This window comes from Crassostrea angulata, chromosome 9, assembly GCF_025612915.1.
Source record: "Crassostrea angulata isolate pt1a10 chromosome 9, ASM2561291v2, whole genome shotgun sequence".
NCBI classification, from domain to species: domain Eukaryota; kingdom Metazoa; phylum Mollusca; class Bivalvia; order Ostreida; family Ostreidae; genus Magallana; species Magallana angulata.
In genome coordinates, this window is record NC_069119.1 from 38,895,196 (window position 1) to 38,912,350 (window position 17,155).

At 37.1% G+C, this 17,155-nt stretch overlaps 2 protein-coding genes and 1 long non-coding RNA gene across 5 annotated transcripts in view; 2 read left to right on the forward strand and 1 right to left on the reverse strand.

The window, feature by feature from the left end:
* The window catches only part of LOC128162486 (uncharacterized), an 85,759-nt gene that overhangs the window by 6,807 nt on the left and 61,797 nt on the right, over positions 1-17,155 (forward strand). The window contains exons 4-5 of the mRNA XM_052825716.1: positions 243-2,072; positions 2,527-3,450. Of these exons, the coding sequence (XP_052681676.1) occupies positions 275-2,072; positions 2,527-3,450 (2,722 nt within the window). The 5' untranslated portion in view covers positions 243-274. The remainder of the gene's footprint in view (positions 1-242; positions 2,073-2,526; positions 3,451-17,155) is intronic.
* On the forward strand, positions 5,614-14,854 carry LOC128162504 (A-kinase anchor protein 9-like). 3 transcript variants are annotated; one of them, XR_008240675.1, is made up of 7 exons: positions 5,614-5,799; positions 6,674-6,895; positions 7,088-7,163; positions 7,409-7,549; positions 9,064-9,230; positions 9,454-9,696; positions 10,377-11,863. XR_008240675.1 is itself a non-coding variant. In XM_052825738.1 (5 exons), the coding sequence occupies exons 3-4, from the start codon at positions 11,859-11,861 to the stop codon at positions 13,054-13,056; spliced, it is 378 nt and encodes a 125-aa protein (XP_052681698.1). In that variant the 5' UTR covers positions 9,045-9,230; positions 9,454-9,696; positions 10,377-11,858; the 3' UTR covers positions 13,057-13,124; positions 14,665-14,854. The 3 variants fall into 3 exon arrangements, 1 of the variants encoding a protein (XP_052681698.1); XR_008240676.1 differs by having other exon boundaries at positions 6,715-6,895; XM_052825738.1 differs by lacking the exons at positions 5,614-5,799; positions 6,674-6,895; positions 7,088-7,163; positions 7,409-7,549 and adding exons at positions 12,886-13,124; positions 14,665-14,854 and having other exon boundaries at positions 9,045-9,230; positions 10,377-12,065.
* On the reverse strand, positions 12,150-12,665 carry LOC128162506 (uncharacterized). Its single transcript, XR_008240677.1, has 2 exons — positions 12,345-12,665; positions 12,150-12,277 (listed from the first exon to the last, which is right to left on the reverse strand). It is a non-coding gene; the product is annotated as an uncharacterized LOC128162506 (long non-coding RNA).

The following is a 17,155-nucleotide window of genomic DNA, read 5'->3' on the forward strand; positions in this document are numbered from 1 at the left end:
TCTCTCTCTCTCTCTCTCTCTCATGTCAATCATATTATTTTTGGGCCATTTCTTCAAACAGTTCAGTATTTCTGTAACCAGAGCCATATTGATATGAATAGTTATTATCTTTGTAGGAAAAATATATTATTACATTAAAGAAATATACTTTGAATGAAAACATTTTATATAAAATTTGAAATTAATATGTGGGAAAAATGTGGTTGACTTCATTTTAAACACTTTAATTTTTTATTGAACAGGTTGTGATTTTGAGACCTAGTCCCTCCACACAATGGAAACAGCAAGCACTCCATGTAAAGTACATCAGTGTTCTAAGTGTCCGGGGGACACAGAGTACTATTGTGTATCGTGTCCATGTGATCTGTGTCCCCAGTGTAAAGAGAACCATGTAAAAGATCTCCAAACAATAGACCATGATGTTGTGTCATACCGTGATAAAATCAACTACATCCCAACACAAGAGATCTGTGTGAGACATCCTAGCCATGTTTATATAAAGTACTGTGAACCTTGTCAAGTTCCTGTGTGTAATTCTTGTTCCGAGGACCAATCACACAGATTCAGAAGTTTTCTCTTTGGACAAGGACAGCACGAAATTCTGGATATACAAGTAGCTTATAAAACAAAGCGACAACAACACAGAGGAACCATTCACACCATCAGTGACGCTATCTTTAACAGACCTGTTCTCCTGCCACGAATCAAAACTGATTTCAAAACCTGTCGCACAGAATTCTCCCGCTATCAATCAGAGATGTTAACAAAGGTCCAGACACTGAAGCATCTCATTAACAAAGTGAGAAAAGATTTCATGTGTAATGTGTTCTGTGACTTTGATTTCAAACACAGATGTTTAAAACAGAAGAAAGAGATGATCATACATATTGTCTGCCTACAGGAATATGAACTCAGATATGTTCAACCAAAATTCACATTCAGTGCACTACAATTCCTCTCCTCCATAAAGACAGCCCTCCCCCAGATACATCCTACACTCCACACCAGCCAGCTCTCCATGACTGAGTCACTCAATAAGGAGGATGTAATGGAGTCACTGAGTGCAATCCAAATCACAGAGAGAGGAAACCGACGCGTAGGAAACCAGTGTCTGCTGAAACTGACGTATGCTTCTGAGCTCCATCAATCTCTCACAGTGACAGGTGTTGGTCGTTGTTTTCACATTTCCTGTGTGACATCAGACCGGGTCTGGGTCAGTGATGTTAGAAAAAATCTCATCTTGACAGACACAACAGGTGTCCCTCCACATCGTGTGGAGGATTCATGTAGTGGTTATGGATTACACACAGTGAACAGTGAGGGTGAACTGATTTATATCGATAGGAATTATAACATCAACAAACTGTCAAAGGATATGAAAACAACCACCACATTTTTAAAGAGAACAGACTTTACATGGAACCCACGGTGTGTGTACTGGTCCCCGTCCACTGGGGATCTACTGGTCGGGATGCGTTATAGATATACAAAGATTGGCACTAAAGTTACCCGTATGCGTTATATACATAGACTGAGAGAGACAGGCAAGGTAACCCGGTACAACCAGAGTGGACAACTGACACAAACCATACAACACAACAACAAAGGATGGGGACAGAGACCTAGGTATATAACAGAGAACAACAATGGGGATGTCGTGGTGTCTGACTATGGTGAAGACTATGAAGATGACTATAGATTTGGGTCTGGTGAGTTTGATGATGACTTTGATGTTTACAATATATATATGTCTGGTGCTGTAGTGGTGACAGAGCGTGGAGGAAGACATCGTTTCTCCTACACAGGACCTTCATCAGGATCAGGACTACGGCCATGTGGAATCTGTACTGACGCGCTGTCACACATCCTGGTGTGTGATGATAGAACCGACACAGTACAGATGTTGGACAAGGACGGTCAGTTCCTGTCATATCTACTGACAAAATCACAAGAGATGGGTAGACCATGGGGCCTGAGTTATGATGTCAACACTCACCGTCTCTGGGTCGGATCAGGGGACAACAACAAGGTGTGTGTCTACAGGTATATCACCAGACAGGACGCTCTGACAGGTAAGTCTGAGTCATTATCATTGATGTAATATATATATGTTTTAGGTATCATACAGGTTTCAATGAGATCTAAGTATACCTTAGTTATTTTGTTATATCACACAAGTCATATTTAATTGTTAATTCAGTTTAAATCTATTTCATTGTGATTGTAATTCATATATTAGTTATAAATCCATGTAATTGTTATTCATTATTACATGTATGTACATGTTACCATATGTAGTTTATTACTCAATCTTATTTAGATAAAAAATTGCAAACATTATCATGGTTATGAAAATAAGTTATACAAAAGCAATTCATTTGAAGTCGTTAAACAAGTTTAATTGTTAATTACTTTAACCAGAGTAATGAATTTACGTAATCTATCTACTTTAATCAGAGTAATGATTTAACTTAATCTACTCCTTGTAACAATACAGAATTAGAACTCTATGTTTGATGTTTGTAGATCAAAGTCGTATGATGGAGTCACTGAGTGGAATCCCAACCCCAGGGACAGAAAAACCACAGCAAGGAAACCAGTGTCTGCTGAAACTGATGTCTCCCCCCGAGTTACTTCACTCTCTCACAGTGACAGGTGTTGATCATTGTTATCACATTTCCTGTGTGACATCAGACCGGGTCTGGGTCAGTGAAATAGAAAACAATCTCATCTTGACAGACACAACAGGTGTCCCTCTACATCGTGTGGAGGATTCATGGAGTGGTTTATATAATGGAGGATTACACACAGTGAACCGTGAGAGTGAACTGATTTATATAGATAGGAATTATAACATCAACAAACTGTCAAAGGGCATGAAAACAACCACCACATTTTTAAAGAGAACAGACTCTACATGGAAACCACAATGTGTGTACTGGTCCCCGTCCACTGGGGATCTACTGGTCGGGATGTGTTATAGACATACAGACACAGGCAAGGTAACCCGGTACAACCAGAGTGGACAACTGACACAAACCATACAACACGACAACACAGGACGAGGACTGTATAGTATACCTCGCTATATAACAGAGAACAACAATGGGGATGTCGTGGTGTCTGACTGGTTGAGTGGTGTAGTGGTGACAGAGCGTGGAGGAAAACATCGTTACTCCTACACAGGACCTCCATCAGGATCAGTACTACAGCCATGTGGAATCTGTACTGACGCGCTGTCACACATCCTGGTGTGTGATAGTAAAACCAACACAGTACAGATGTTGGACAAGGACGGTCAGTTCCTGTCACATCTACTGACAAAATCACAAGAGATGGGTGTACCTTGGAGCCTGAGTTATGATGTCAACACTCACCGTCTCTGGGTCGGATCATACAACAACAAGGTGTGTGTCTACAGGTGTATCACCAGACAGGACGCTCTGACAGGTAAGTCTGAGTCATTATCATTCACATTAATTAGATATAGATAACTAAGACACACAGTCCGTGTTAATTATCAGTCAATAAGATACATGTAAGACATGTTTATCTGAGTGATTGATTGTCAATATAAACAACTCATTGTTACAGGGTTAGCTGTGTCTACCAGTCATTTGGATTCAGTGTTTATCTAAAATAAATAGAAATTAAATATATTATAAGATGTACAGTCACATGTCATTCTAATAAGTTAATTTATAGAATAGGTCATTGTAATTGATAAGCCAGACTTTAATATAGTGACACATGTATTTGTAATTTGTGTTGTTACAAGTACGTGTCAATTGAATTGATTTAATTAATTGCATAACAATTAAAGCATGTGTCAATGTAATTAATTTAAACGTATTTGTAGATGTAGCTCTGTCTTTATTAATTTAATTTATTTGTAGACTTTGCGTATGTATCACTACATAACCTGTATGCTATAGATTAATTAACAACTAATTAATGACTTGTTGTAGATGAACACAGACCCCGTCCTGATGGGGAGGCCATGTCCAGCTCATCAGCTGTAGAATGGAGATAGTTTGGATATTGACAGCTTGTAAATGTTTCTGTACAAATCTAGTCTGCTCTCAAAACCACACATGTTGTTTGTCACTTTGTTCAACATCTGCAGCTGAAATTGAGCTGTGTATAATTCACATGGACTGTAATATTGACGCCTGTTTATTTCACACTTTGTGATCATCCAGACATGACTGACTGTTGCTATATGTAAATTTAATATTATGGAAAATGGACTGCTGATATGAATTTAATAATGAATAATTACTATAAGTGTTTAGATTATACTATCTAAGACTTACTAGTGATCCGAATACTGAGTGAGATCGTAGACTCCAAGCCGAGAATGCTTAGGAACTCGAGAATGTGGCCCTGGGCAACCTACAACATGAACTCGACCTCGAGAGGAAAAATCTCAGATCCACAAAGTCTGGTTACAAGGTTCAACTCGAGCAGCTCAGCACAGCAGTGAAACATGAGGAAGCCAAATGGAACGACCTTCAGGGGTGAGTTTTGAGCTACAGTGTGGTGTTCTGTCTCAGGGAGACAGAAGACTGAGATAGTGAGTGTCAAACAGTAAACTCGAGATGATCAATTTAATTATCATCATGATTTTACTCCTCATCTTTTCCTCGATAGACAGCAATTAGCACTAATATTGCTGGGTGCTGATAGGGTGTAAAGTTTAAGTCCCCCGATTTAACTGTATCACCTTTTTTCTTTAGGCTTATTTAAATTAATGTTTTTTTCTCTCTCTAGAAAGTTCTCTTTAGGCTTATCTAAGTTAATTCTCTAGAAAGATTGCGGTGACCTTATTTAAATCATTGTTTATTTTCTCTAAAAAGATAGTTTATACTAGTGTACTGATCTAGTATTAAGGTTATAGAATTTATGTATAACATTAATATTGATACATTTTATACATAGCTATAGAGAGGGTGAGAACTGTCAACCACAAACTCAAAGAGAGTCTGGACGGTGAGCGTTACTCACTCCTTGAGAGTGCAGATCAGAAAACTCCAATATTTGAGAACATGCAACTTGAGTTAGAATCAGAACATGCCAAAGTTAAAGATCTCAAAAACTCCCTGGAACAAAAAAAGCAAAGGCTTCAATCTCAGGTGACTTCTCTTGAGTCTCAGACGAGTGTACTCAAAGACGAGCTTGAGCAGGAAAGGTTGGTTTGCCGCCAGATGAAGAACGAGATAGACCAGATACAGGCGAATGAGTGTGGAGTTATTGTGTCTCACAACGAGCATCATCATGATCATCTCTCCATCTTCCTTTCTACTTTTTAGCTTAGATTTCTAGAGATGTTGCACATCTTGCTCATTACACATAGTAAACTACAGTCTGTGATAGGAATTTAAAAACATAAAGTTGATATCATAGATTTTATCATTCATTAGGTCATATTCATAATCTACATTTTGTTGTAGGTCTGTTGAATTACATGATTACAACTTTTCCAAGCATGCTATTGGCTCGTCAGAAATGACCGGCTAAAAACATGCACGAAACAAATTAAGTCTGTCATCTGTGGTATATAAAAGGGAGTTGCTTTGAACATTTAACTAATTGTTAGTATTTGTTCAGATTCAGAAACTAGACATCACTCGACATTACAAACACGAACGTGACCAAGTCTCGCGGCTCTGAGGTCAGAGGTTAAATCCCTGAAGCTCAATAAACAAGAAGGAGAGAATTCACGACACGGAGGAAGTGACAGAGCGCCGGTCACAGAGACAGCTGGAGAGGGAGAGGGAAGACCAGAAAATGAAGATGGTAATGATGTGTTCACAATGCTTGGATACAAACTCAGTAGATTCCTTATTTTAAGCGAGTACTTAATTCTGCAATCATGCTGTTATGTCGGTCACGCCACAGAGAAAATGACGTAGTTTCAGTCCGCTGTTTTGTATCAAAATCTGAGAATATAGAATCGTGAATGCAGAACTTTTCTTCTAATCTCTTATAGTTCTCAACTCTCAGGAAATGTAAGCGAGATTTTAATATCTGTGAGGTGGATGCTTCTCTCAATTTTACATGGATATTAATTCCTCTGGTTTAATTAGCAATATACATTAATGTGTGTGTAGGGGTATTGTTTAGAGATGATTTTAAATGGATATTCGATATTCATTCCTCGCGTTTAATTAGCAAGCTACAGTATATGTGTGCAGTGGAATTGTTTAAATTTGATTTTCTGTAAATAAACAATTTGTCTTTAGTTATATACAGAATTCTACATGTAGCGGCCATTTATATATACAGAATTCTACATGTAGCGGCCATTTATATATACAGAATTCTACATGTAGTGGCCATTTATATATACAGAGTTCTACATGTAGCGGCCATTTATAGATACAGAATTCTACATGTAGCGGCCATTTATATATACAGAATTCTACATGTAGCGGCCATTTATATATACAGAATTCTACATGTAGCGGCCATTTATATATACAGAGTTCTACATGTAGCGGCCATTTATATATACAGAGTTCTACATGTAGCGGCCATTTATATATGCAGAATTCTACATGTAGCAGCCATTTATATATACAAAATTCTACATGTAGCGGCCATTTTGCTGGTTTGCCTGACTTCTTTGCCCATTTTTTGGAGAATTGAGAATGTTCGATAATTGTTTCAGCATCTGCTTTGATTTTATTCATGCATGACAATGAAATTCAGCGACTTCAACTCAGCAAGTTCAAAACCTAGAGTGTTCAGAGACCCGAGAATGTGACATGGAAGCCACTCGGGAATACAGCTAGAGAAACTACACTCAACTCACCAGCGAGTCGACTCAAAGGGCAGTGAGGAGGATCCAGTTCACTGGAACGTTTGAAAGACCCAACTCGAGAGTTTAAAGGTCTTACGCAATGAAATAGCCAATCAAACTGAACTTGGTCAATTGTTGTTCCATATAGATAGAGACAATTCCTTTTCTTTCTTCCTTTTCTGGCACCTTTTAGGCCTACAGTATTAATTATGGACTCAGTGGCAAGGAGTATTATTACTTTGGTGAAACTGTCACACTAATTTCAATGGAACTATTTTTTAGATGCGCATGATACAACTTCCTGGATGGTGCTGAACCTGCTTGTCAACATGTGAAACCCACGTATACTTGGGGATAGGTATGTTTACTCTCAATTATCTCTCTTAGAAGCCGCATAAAGCATTATTTTTTATGATCTAAAATTTTTCTTGAAGCATTTAGCTATCATTTCTCATTTCATGAATTATATGCTCGGAGTATCTATAGTTAATCAATTAACTTAACTAAAGCTAATTAGTAACATATAATGAAATTAATTCCTTGTGTGAGACTTTGAGAGAAACATGTTACTTTTATTTAAACTTCATTTTTTTCTATTTTCAGGAGTTGTCTCCCTTGTTAAAGATCAACAATGGTGGATAAACAATGCAGGATGCAGTTTTGTCACCAACAGTGACATTTGACACCTGTATACCCATATATCTACCAATCGTCTCTGTCCTCTTTGTTGTGTACACCAGACAGGTAAAAAAAATCAAGATAATTGTTTGCAATCATTTTAATAAGATAAACAATGAAAAATATATCATATTTACATGAACTGAGCACCCCATAAAAGGACATGTCACATTTTACACACTCTCATCATTCAGTGCACATTATTTAAACATAGCAATCACTAAATGTAATATAAAATTCACATGATAGGTATAATATTACAAACATTTCATACATGCTAACTACATACATCTCCCTAAACCCCCCCCCTCCTCCGTTCACACTTCGCTACTTCCTGTTTCCTGTTTTACTTTGGATGTTTCAGTCGGTCTGTTAGTGACTTACTATAATTGTGTCTTTAGACTTTTCATCGTAGAGCCAATATCTTTAAGATCTACAGTGTAGAAATGTCTTTGGAATTGATATTTTTATAGTTTTTGTTTCATTTTAAAGTAATTTTGCCTATTTTACTGTTGTTTTAGATGATGGACCACTCTATAGAACTTCCTTTTACAACAGGTGCTCCTGCAGATTCACAAAGTTCCAATGTTGAATTACCATGACCCCCCATGAATTCTCTCATATATAGCTTTTGTTATACCCCTGCTCCGAAGGAGAGGGGGTATACTGTTTTACCCTTGTGTGTCTGTCTGTCTGTCTGTCCGTCCGTCCGTCCGTCCGTCCGTCCGTCCGTCTGTCCGTCTGTCTGTCCGTCCGTAACAAAAATTTCTGTTGCATTTATCTCAGCAACTATTTATCGCAGATGCTTGAAATTTTAACACAGTGTTTGTTAAGGCGTGCCATATCATGGGATATATTTTTGTACCAATCGGACGTCAACTTCCTGTTAAATGACGACTTTGCTTATTTTTTAACCAAAATTTTCAAACAAATTTTCGTCAAAGATTTCTCAGCAACTGTTTATCGCAGATGCTTGAAATTTTAACACATTATTTGTATAGGCATGCCATATCGTGGGATATATTTTTGTACCAATCAGACGTCAACTTCCTGTTAAATGACGACTTTGTTTATTTTTAGCAAACATTTTCAAACAAATTTCCGTCAAAGATTTCTCAGCAGCTATATATCGCAGATGCTTGAAATTTTAACACACTATTTGTTTTGGCATGCCATATTGTGGGATATATTTTTGTATCAATCGGACGTCAACTTCCTGTTAAATAATGACTTTGTTTTTTTTTAGCCAAAATTTTCAAACAAATTTTCCTCAAAGATTTCTCAGCAGCTATTTATCGCAGATGCTTGAAATTTTAACACACTATTTGTTTAGGCATGCCATATTGTGGTATATATTTCTGTACCAATCGGATGCCAGCTTTCTGTTAAATGTCGACTTTGCTTATTTTGCATATTCACATCAGAGCGGGGGTATCACTAGTGAGCATTTGCTCACAGATATCTTGTTCTTCCAGGAAACATGTGACTGCTGAATGGAGCCTTAGCAGTCTGTTTTCTTTAAGAGTCAAAAATGTGGCGCAGGTCTTTGAAGTTTTCAATCATATGCCCGTGCTTTCCAGATGCACCGGAAGCAGCGGCACCATCTACATCACTGGTGAAATGGTAAATGAAGAGTGGACCGTCATCACTTTGCAGCTCACCGATGCATTCTGTAGCCCATCTCTTTTCATCTGTAATGGTGGTCTCTGGAGGAATGATTGCAGTGCAGTCTTCATGTCCTGGACAGGTAACCTCCTTTCCCTTGGTTCTAAGATGGGTGCCGTTCTTGCACAGTTTATTGCCACAAAACACTGCCACAACAACTTCTTCGTAACATTTACGCTTAAATTGTATCTCAATTGTGTGGCAACTTGAAATGGTGTTTTCCCGATCGCTCTTTATTGTCCTGCCCTATTTTCTTCATGCCTTTTTTGTTCACATCAGTGATGAGTTTGCCTACTGTGTTGCAGGTCTGATGAATGTAAGTGGCTGATGCTGGTTCGGTGTTTGCGCCAAGATGCATCCCACGCATATCCTCTGTTGTAAGGCTGGTACCCAAGTGGCCGACAGCCATGGACAGATCAAGCTGTGTGGCTCTTAAACCCCTTCCTGATCGACTGACTTCATCGTACTTGTTTCAAGACTCAGCTTTAGAGTATAAGTGGGAGTCTGCAGTATCTTGTACTACAGTATCAAGATCAGCTTTTCTTAGTGTAAGGCAATAATGGGGGTTAGACATGGGGAACTAATGACAACTTAAAAATACAGGTAGTAATGTAGGTCAAGAGGTCCTTTAGAGTACGGGAAACTTAAGTTGGGGAGGGGGTAAATATGGGAAACTGACAGTCTAAATGTAGGTCAGAAGGACATCAGGTATAATTAGTAAAATGGAATGTCCACTCATCTGGTCTACTTTCCATAAATTTAATTTTATACTGTATAGTATATTTTTGGCCATAAATTTTGAACCAGTAAAGAGAAAAGTCCCAATATATAGAAGCTTTAAAAGGACTATATTTGGTTAGGTCTAATAATTGCCCCCGATTTTATTCAACTTTTAAATAATATCATATACAAGTTATTTTTTTATAAATCATTATACAGCGGATGCCTTTAACTTTAATCTTGATATCAATGATAATTATCAGTGATTAGTTTGACGTGCGTCCTGTGTAAAATATGCACAAATTTTCCTCAGGACGCATGATTTCATTATATACCGGTACAGATTTTCTCCCTAAGAAATTATAGAACATCAATTGTTCCTTTATGAACTTATTAACAAGATGCCCGAAATGTCCCCCCCCCCCAAAAAAAAACTACAAAAGCAGAAATCTTATTGGTCTACACTTTGTGATTAACTAATGAGATTACATGATTCATGACATTACAGGGGGAATTTGATGTCAATCCCGATGCCACCAAATAATAACAGATAAATTTACTCCCGAACCAGGGTAGATTATCCAGAGTTTATAAAGAAGTAGACAAGTGGCTGATAATCTGAAATTAAAAACAAAAGAGAGGTTCATGCTGAATGGAACGCTGATCCAGAACATGAAACAAATGACAGTGGCAATGGAGAAACAGAGAAACTGGGAAAGATCCCAGTGTTGGCACTTGGCCTGTCTCTTAGTATGGCCATTTAAAATTTGAGTTTAAATAAATGTACCGGTAGCTTGTTTTGTATTCATGTTCTTTGTAATATAACAATCATATGGACTCATTGTTTTCGGCTCGGGACTCATATAGTCACAATTAAGAGGAGTCCTCTGAACCAACAAAGACCATTTTCAAAATGAATCACTGATTATTCATTGGCTGTTTATAATGACTTCACTTTTATGTAAGTAAATGAGCTTAAGGTCAAGATCTAGTAAATCAAAGATGCCTACAGGTTTATGAAATTCAAGATATAAATTCTGTTAATGCTGCTTTATAACAATATGTTTGTTTCATAGGGTGTACCGGGGCTTAAATTTTTGGTAGACACAATGAAAAATCATGTTTTAAACAACCATTGTCTATGAAATATAAAGGATAAAAGTAGCAAATCTCAGAGTTTTGTTCATTTTTGACTAATGCAATATATCTAGAATGCCTACAGTCTCTTCAAAAACGGTATTTAACAAGCTCTTGACTTCCTTTTTAAAATGATGTCAAATTAAATATAGGTACCGGGATTACTTTTCCCATGATGAAATATAGAAGTCAAAATATTGTTATATTTTCTATATAATTTCTTTAAAGACGTAAAATACGGGAAAAGATTCATCAAATCAATTACGACGTCATAATGGTTCTAGCACCAAAAAGACAGTCTGGGATCATTTACTAGATCTTGACCTTAATTCTACAATTTTGCACAAAAGTTTGTCATTGTGTTCTTTATATCTAACATTTTGAAGCATAGAGTACAGGTCTGCTCAAATACAATTTTTACGTGTTTTTGTTCATAAAATTGTACATATCATACTAAAAATTGGTATTTGAGCAAGCTTGCACCCGATGTTTCCTAGTAAAAAAACCACCATAAAACACCCATATTTTGATACAGAACATCGCTTTATCAAAAGAAGAGAACGTTATTTTCAAAATGTCTTCCACCTTATTTCTAAAGATATTTACATAACTTGAATTTTGGGGGCAAAAAATGCATAATAATGCATATACATGTAGTCCTTAGAATATTTTCCTTAATCTTTATACAGAACATCAACCTACCAAGAAGATTTAAAGCATTTATAAAAGTTCAATTCTGGCAACAACTGCTGAGATGAAATTTTATTGATCAAACTGAGATTATGGTTTTATAGAGTTGAAGTTAGTGTAGAAATCTCTCAAGGACCTAGTGAGTGAATACAGACAAACTCAGATGCCACTCGCCTTCGAGTTGGACACAATGGACAGTCTGACGAGTCAACCCAGCACTCAGGCCTCACACCAGCGAGAGTTACAATACAACTCTGAGCTGACTAACTTTGTGTCCAGACTGACGGAGGAGAAGATGGAGCTACGCAACACACTGGGACGCCTAGAGGAGGAAATCTGGAGATACAGGCAGAGAGGTGCCAAACAACAGGTATGTTAGTCTCTAGATAAAGGCAGAGAGGTTTCGAACAGCAGGTATGTTAGTCTGTGAATACAGGCAGAGGGTGTCTGTGGATGAAGAATATAGGTTCCAAACATCGTTTATGTTAGTCTTTAGATAAATGGTTCCCAACATCAGATGTGTGCATCTGGAGATGAATATAAGGCCATGAGTAATGAAAGAGGGATTCTGAATGTCAGGACCTGGTATATAAATCTGAGCTCAATCTAAGACTTAAGGTAAATAATGAGGGATTCTGAATGTCAGGACCTGGTATGTAAATCTGGAGCTAAATGTAGAACTTTGGGTAAATAATGAGGGATTCTAACTGTCAGGGACAAATGTAAGACTATGGATAGAGAACGAGAAATTCTGAATGTCAGACATCAGGTAAGGAAATATCACTGTAGAATGGCCATGATACGATTGAAAACCACGCAGATTAGGAGAACCGATGGAAGTTCGTGCCTCATGGGCCAAAGAGAGGCTGTCGCTACAGCTGGCCTTTAATCAAACAAGAGCTTGACCAATGTCGGGCCGACCTCAGAGTGGAACGAGACCGAAGGTCAGGCATCGCTGGAGTAGGGACGGAGGGGGGCAGGGCAAGGGTATGGAATCAGAGAGAGAGAGAGAGAGAGAGAGAGAGAGAGAGAGAGGGGACCGAGAGAAAAGAGACAGGGGATTAAAATACAAATACTGGTAGTGAAAATGAAAAATGCATCCATTATAATATTTGAAGTTTGAACAACATTTGTTATATTGATACCTGAATACTCCGATTAAATTCTGATGACGGTAAATCTGTATTTAGATCCAGCGTCTGTACGGGAAGTACCTGCGAGCGGACAGTTACAGGAAGGCCCTGGTCTACCAGAAAAAGTACCTGCTCTTGTTACTGGGGGGATTCCAAGACTGTGAGCAGACCACCTTGGCTCTGATTGCCAGGTCGGGGGTCTACACCTCCCCTGAGGACCTCCAGTGAGGGACCAGGCCCCGCCGACCAGTCACCGCCTTTAGGAGTGCTGCCAGGGTGGTGGTGGCCGTAACTAGGTCAGTAGGTCGGACTGGTCACCATTTTCAAGAGTGTCCCCTCATTGGTAGTGTGGTAGTGGTTCAGCCTAGATATTTTTTTGTTTTTAATTTTCCTGGAGAAATGTACTGTAATGAATATTCTGGATGTAAGTTAGCTATATTATGAAAAGTAAGTGAAGCACATTGATGTATGTAACTTAACATCTGCAGTAGATTTCTCTCCCTTTACTGTTCAGAAAAACTGCTACCATGTAAAGCATCCTCAGGTATGGCAAATTCAAGTTTGGGTCAAACCATGATCCCTGGGTGTAGGATGGGGCTACAATGGGGTCAAATTTTTACATACTAGGAATATATAGAGAAAAACCTTTCAAGATATTCTACTCAGGAACCGATCGGGCAGTAAAGCTAAACGTGCTTGAAAAGCATCCTCTGTTAGGTTAAATTAAAGTTTGATAAAATCATGATCCCCAGGGGTAGATTGGGGCCCCGAGGGGGGAGGATCAGATAGGAATATTCTTTGGCCTCATATAATTGAAATGCTCAATATGTGATATGACTGTAAAAATTGATTGAAAAACATAAGCATATGCAGGGGATTTTTTTCTTTTATACAGGATGATTTCAATATGTTTATTGTTGCTCAGGTAAGCGATATGGCCAATGGGCCCCTTGTTTTTATTGAAGTTTCAGTCACATATTCATACCATAGATTGCTTATTTATCAATTGATTGTCATTTTCAGTATGAAATAATTGATTTTTACTACAGTGTAAAATTTATAGGACCATTTTGAGAAGAATAATTAGAAATTTAGTGGTTTACTTAAAGGGACTTGGACACGATTTGACTTAAAATTTTCAAATTTTATTTTTCCATTTTCAATGTTTATATTGATAAATATAGTAGTTAATAATATCATGTCAAAATTGGAAAGTCAAATATGAAGTTATAAGCAAGTTACAGAGTTCGCAATTCTTTGTTTTGTAAACAAAGATTGAATATTGTCTTTTTTTTTACATATGTGTTGTATTGGCGTAAGTTTCAATCAAATGTAACTTTCTTTTGTTGATAATAGTATTTATGAAGATATTGAATTAGTTTAAATTGTTTTTACATGTCATTTTGTCCAGGAAATGGTAATTCTCTACATTTCATTTTTTATAGACAGCTATAAGACTCGAGCTTTGTTTACAAATACAAATACAAATACAAATACAAATACAAATTTTTTATTGGCACAAAAACAATTACAATAATTGGCAAAGGCCCAATGAATATATAAGAACATCATTTACATAACAATCAATTCTTACCTCTGTATCTCGCATGTAACTAGACTGTAACTTACAATATTTTGGTCAATCATTTAAAATACACCAGTAAACCATTTCATACATAAAAAATGAAAATAAAATTTTTGATCTCAAACCGTGTCCAAGTCCCTTTAATTTTTACATAGGAAAACAAATTACATGATAACACTTTTCTTCTATGACACAAATCCATTCCACAGAGTGATCAAGTTGATGGTAAAACCACGTCTCTTTTTTCACAGGTTACGCACCCAACTCTAACACTTTCTCACCACCCCGCATCAACACTCAGATTGAACGGCTCTGGACCCTTCAACAGTCATGCTTCATCGCTCCTCCATTCAAGTGTTCATCAGTCTCCATACAGTCCGTCCTATTTGTCTTCCAGCTTTACTCAGAGAGACCTCCTTAATGGAGCTTCTCCATATCACTCACTAGGGGGAGCCTCTAGTGGTTACCATGTCAACAGCAATGGAGTTACCAATGAGATCTCTTCTTATCAGTCAGTGGGATTTTCTGATAGTTACCATGTCAACAGCAAGTTCTCTGTCCATACCACACCCCCCCCCCCCCCCACGCGGGATTACATCAGCAAACCACACCCCAATTCTGAAAACTCAGGTGCTAGAAGGTGAGCTATATAAACCAGAAAAGTAAGTCACAAAATATCAAACTACTTTCACTATTTTTCACAAAATACTTAGACTGGTGTATAATTTTTTAATTATACAATATTTGACCAAAAGATGCGTTTTAAAAAAAAATTGAAATTTTAAGATTTTATAACTTTCACAGATGTTTAGTTGTAGAACCTATTTCATACAAAGTCCTGTCACAAAATAAAGGTTTTTTCATTTGTTACAGAAAAATCCTCTCCTCGTCCTTTCCCACCCCCACAAAAGTTGGTCACTCATCTCCAGCACATCGAGTAAGGATCAGCGAGCCCTCACCGCATGACGACTACATATCTCTACTCGAGAATCTGCAGTAGAGACTCAGCGGGATGGATTCGGGTGAGTGAGAATGTTCAAGTCCCAAAAGTGAAACCATTGTATTGCAGTGGGTCAGGTTTAAATCCAAGCATGCTGTCAACATTTCATATCAGCCTATGATACTTGTTTGCTGTGAAAAGTAATCATAACAGTATGTAATGACATAATGAAATAGATTCCTATTATTTCCCTGCTTATTTATTTTAAAGGCGATTAACAGTTTCAAACAAAACTAAAAAAAATCATTGTTTTCATCAAACACATTTTCCTTTTAATTTATAACCTAGTCAGTCAGAAAAACACAAGATTTTGACACATTTTGTTTGAAGACATCCATTCATTTTCCACAGGATCACCAAACAGTGGTACATCTGTGTCCATTTTGTTTCATGCCATAGTCAGTACCTTTACACTCATTTTGAGTACATGTTGCACCATATTTAGTACCTTTACACCCATTTTGAGTACAGATGCACTAATAAGCACTTTGTGTTCTTTCATCACAGATGAGGAAAGTGTAGCAGACATTATGTGATGTCGATGTAAGATTTAAAAGACTGGGTCTGACAGGCGTTTGATTCCTCTGTATATAAACCTTTGTCTGTGATGTCCTCAAATCTCTGTCCATTTGGTGCTTGTGGTGGTTTTGTGTGTTTTATATATAATGGTGATTGTGTTGTATGCTACTAATGATGGGATTTGTGTGTAAGAATCGATTATATTAAAGCCACATTATCAATTAAAAAGGATGTGATTTGTGTGTAGGAATCATTCATATTATAGCCATATTATAAATTACATAGGATTGGATTTATGTGTAGGAATCATTCATATTATAGCCACATTATAAATTATAATAAAGCTTTGTTTACAGGGATCTAACTATTACTGAGTCTGATTCTTGATTGCATGCTTGTTAGTAGATGACAGAGTTTCAACTTGGTATAAAAGTAGTTGACTTAACAGTGACACCTATGTGTGTATTACTTATCTTTCTGATCTCTCAGTATTTTCTGCAAACCAAAGTTTCTGCTCCTGGAACTACTAGAATGTTCCATTTAAAATTTTTCATTAATTAGAGATCCAAAAAGCTTCAAATAAACTACTGTAAAGTGGCCATTTTAGGTCTGAGATTAATATGCTGTAATATATGATTCCATCTATTTTGACACTTATTGTTATTATGCAAGTAAATTTTATAAAACACGACATGTTTCAACCATCAACACATTCTAAAGCCAGAACTCCAGTAACACAGAGTATACTGTGTGTATGTCAGAGGAGGCCAGGGTTTCTCTAGACATAGAGTGTGTCAGGATAGGCTAGCTCAGTAATGCTGATATCAACAGGCTCTTTGAATCTCATTTGTTGTGGTGTATATTCTTTGATATTTTCTTTCTGTGTTATTGTTTAAAAAAATCAAGGTCTTAAAATAAAACAATTACTCAATTGTAAGCCATTTAAAGAGTTTATCAAATTAGAATTGTCCCGCTTTAATAGTGTTATCAAAGTTATAAATGAATGTATTATTTATCTATGATATATGTTTTGCCTATTTGAAAACCGTAAAATTTGTTATTTTCAGGTACTCCAAGGTCAAGGTTATTTCCACGGAGATAGGCGTGAGATCCAGAGAACCTTGCTATAACTTTGTTGTCACTGTGACCTTATCTGACCTTGAGCTTCATTGGCTCCATACTCTCTGATGTTGGACAGTAACATTATTTGTTTCTGCAATATT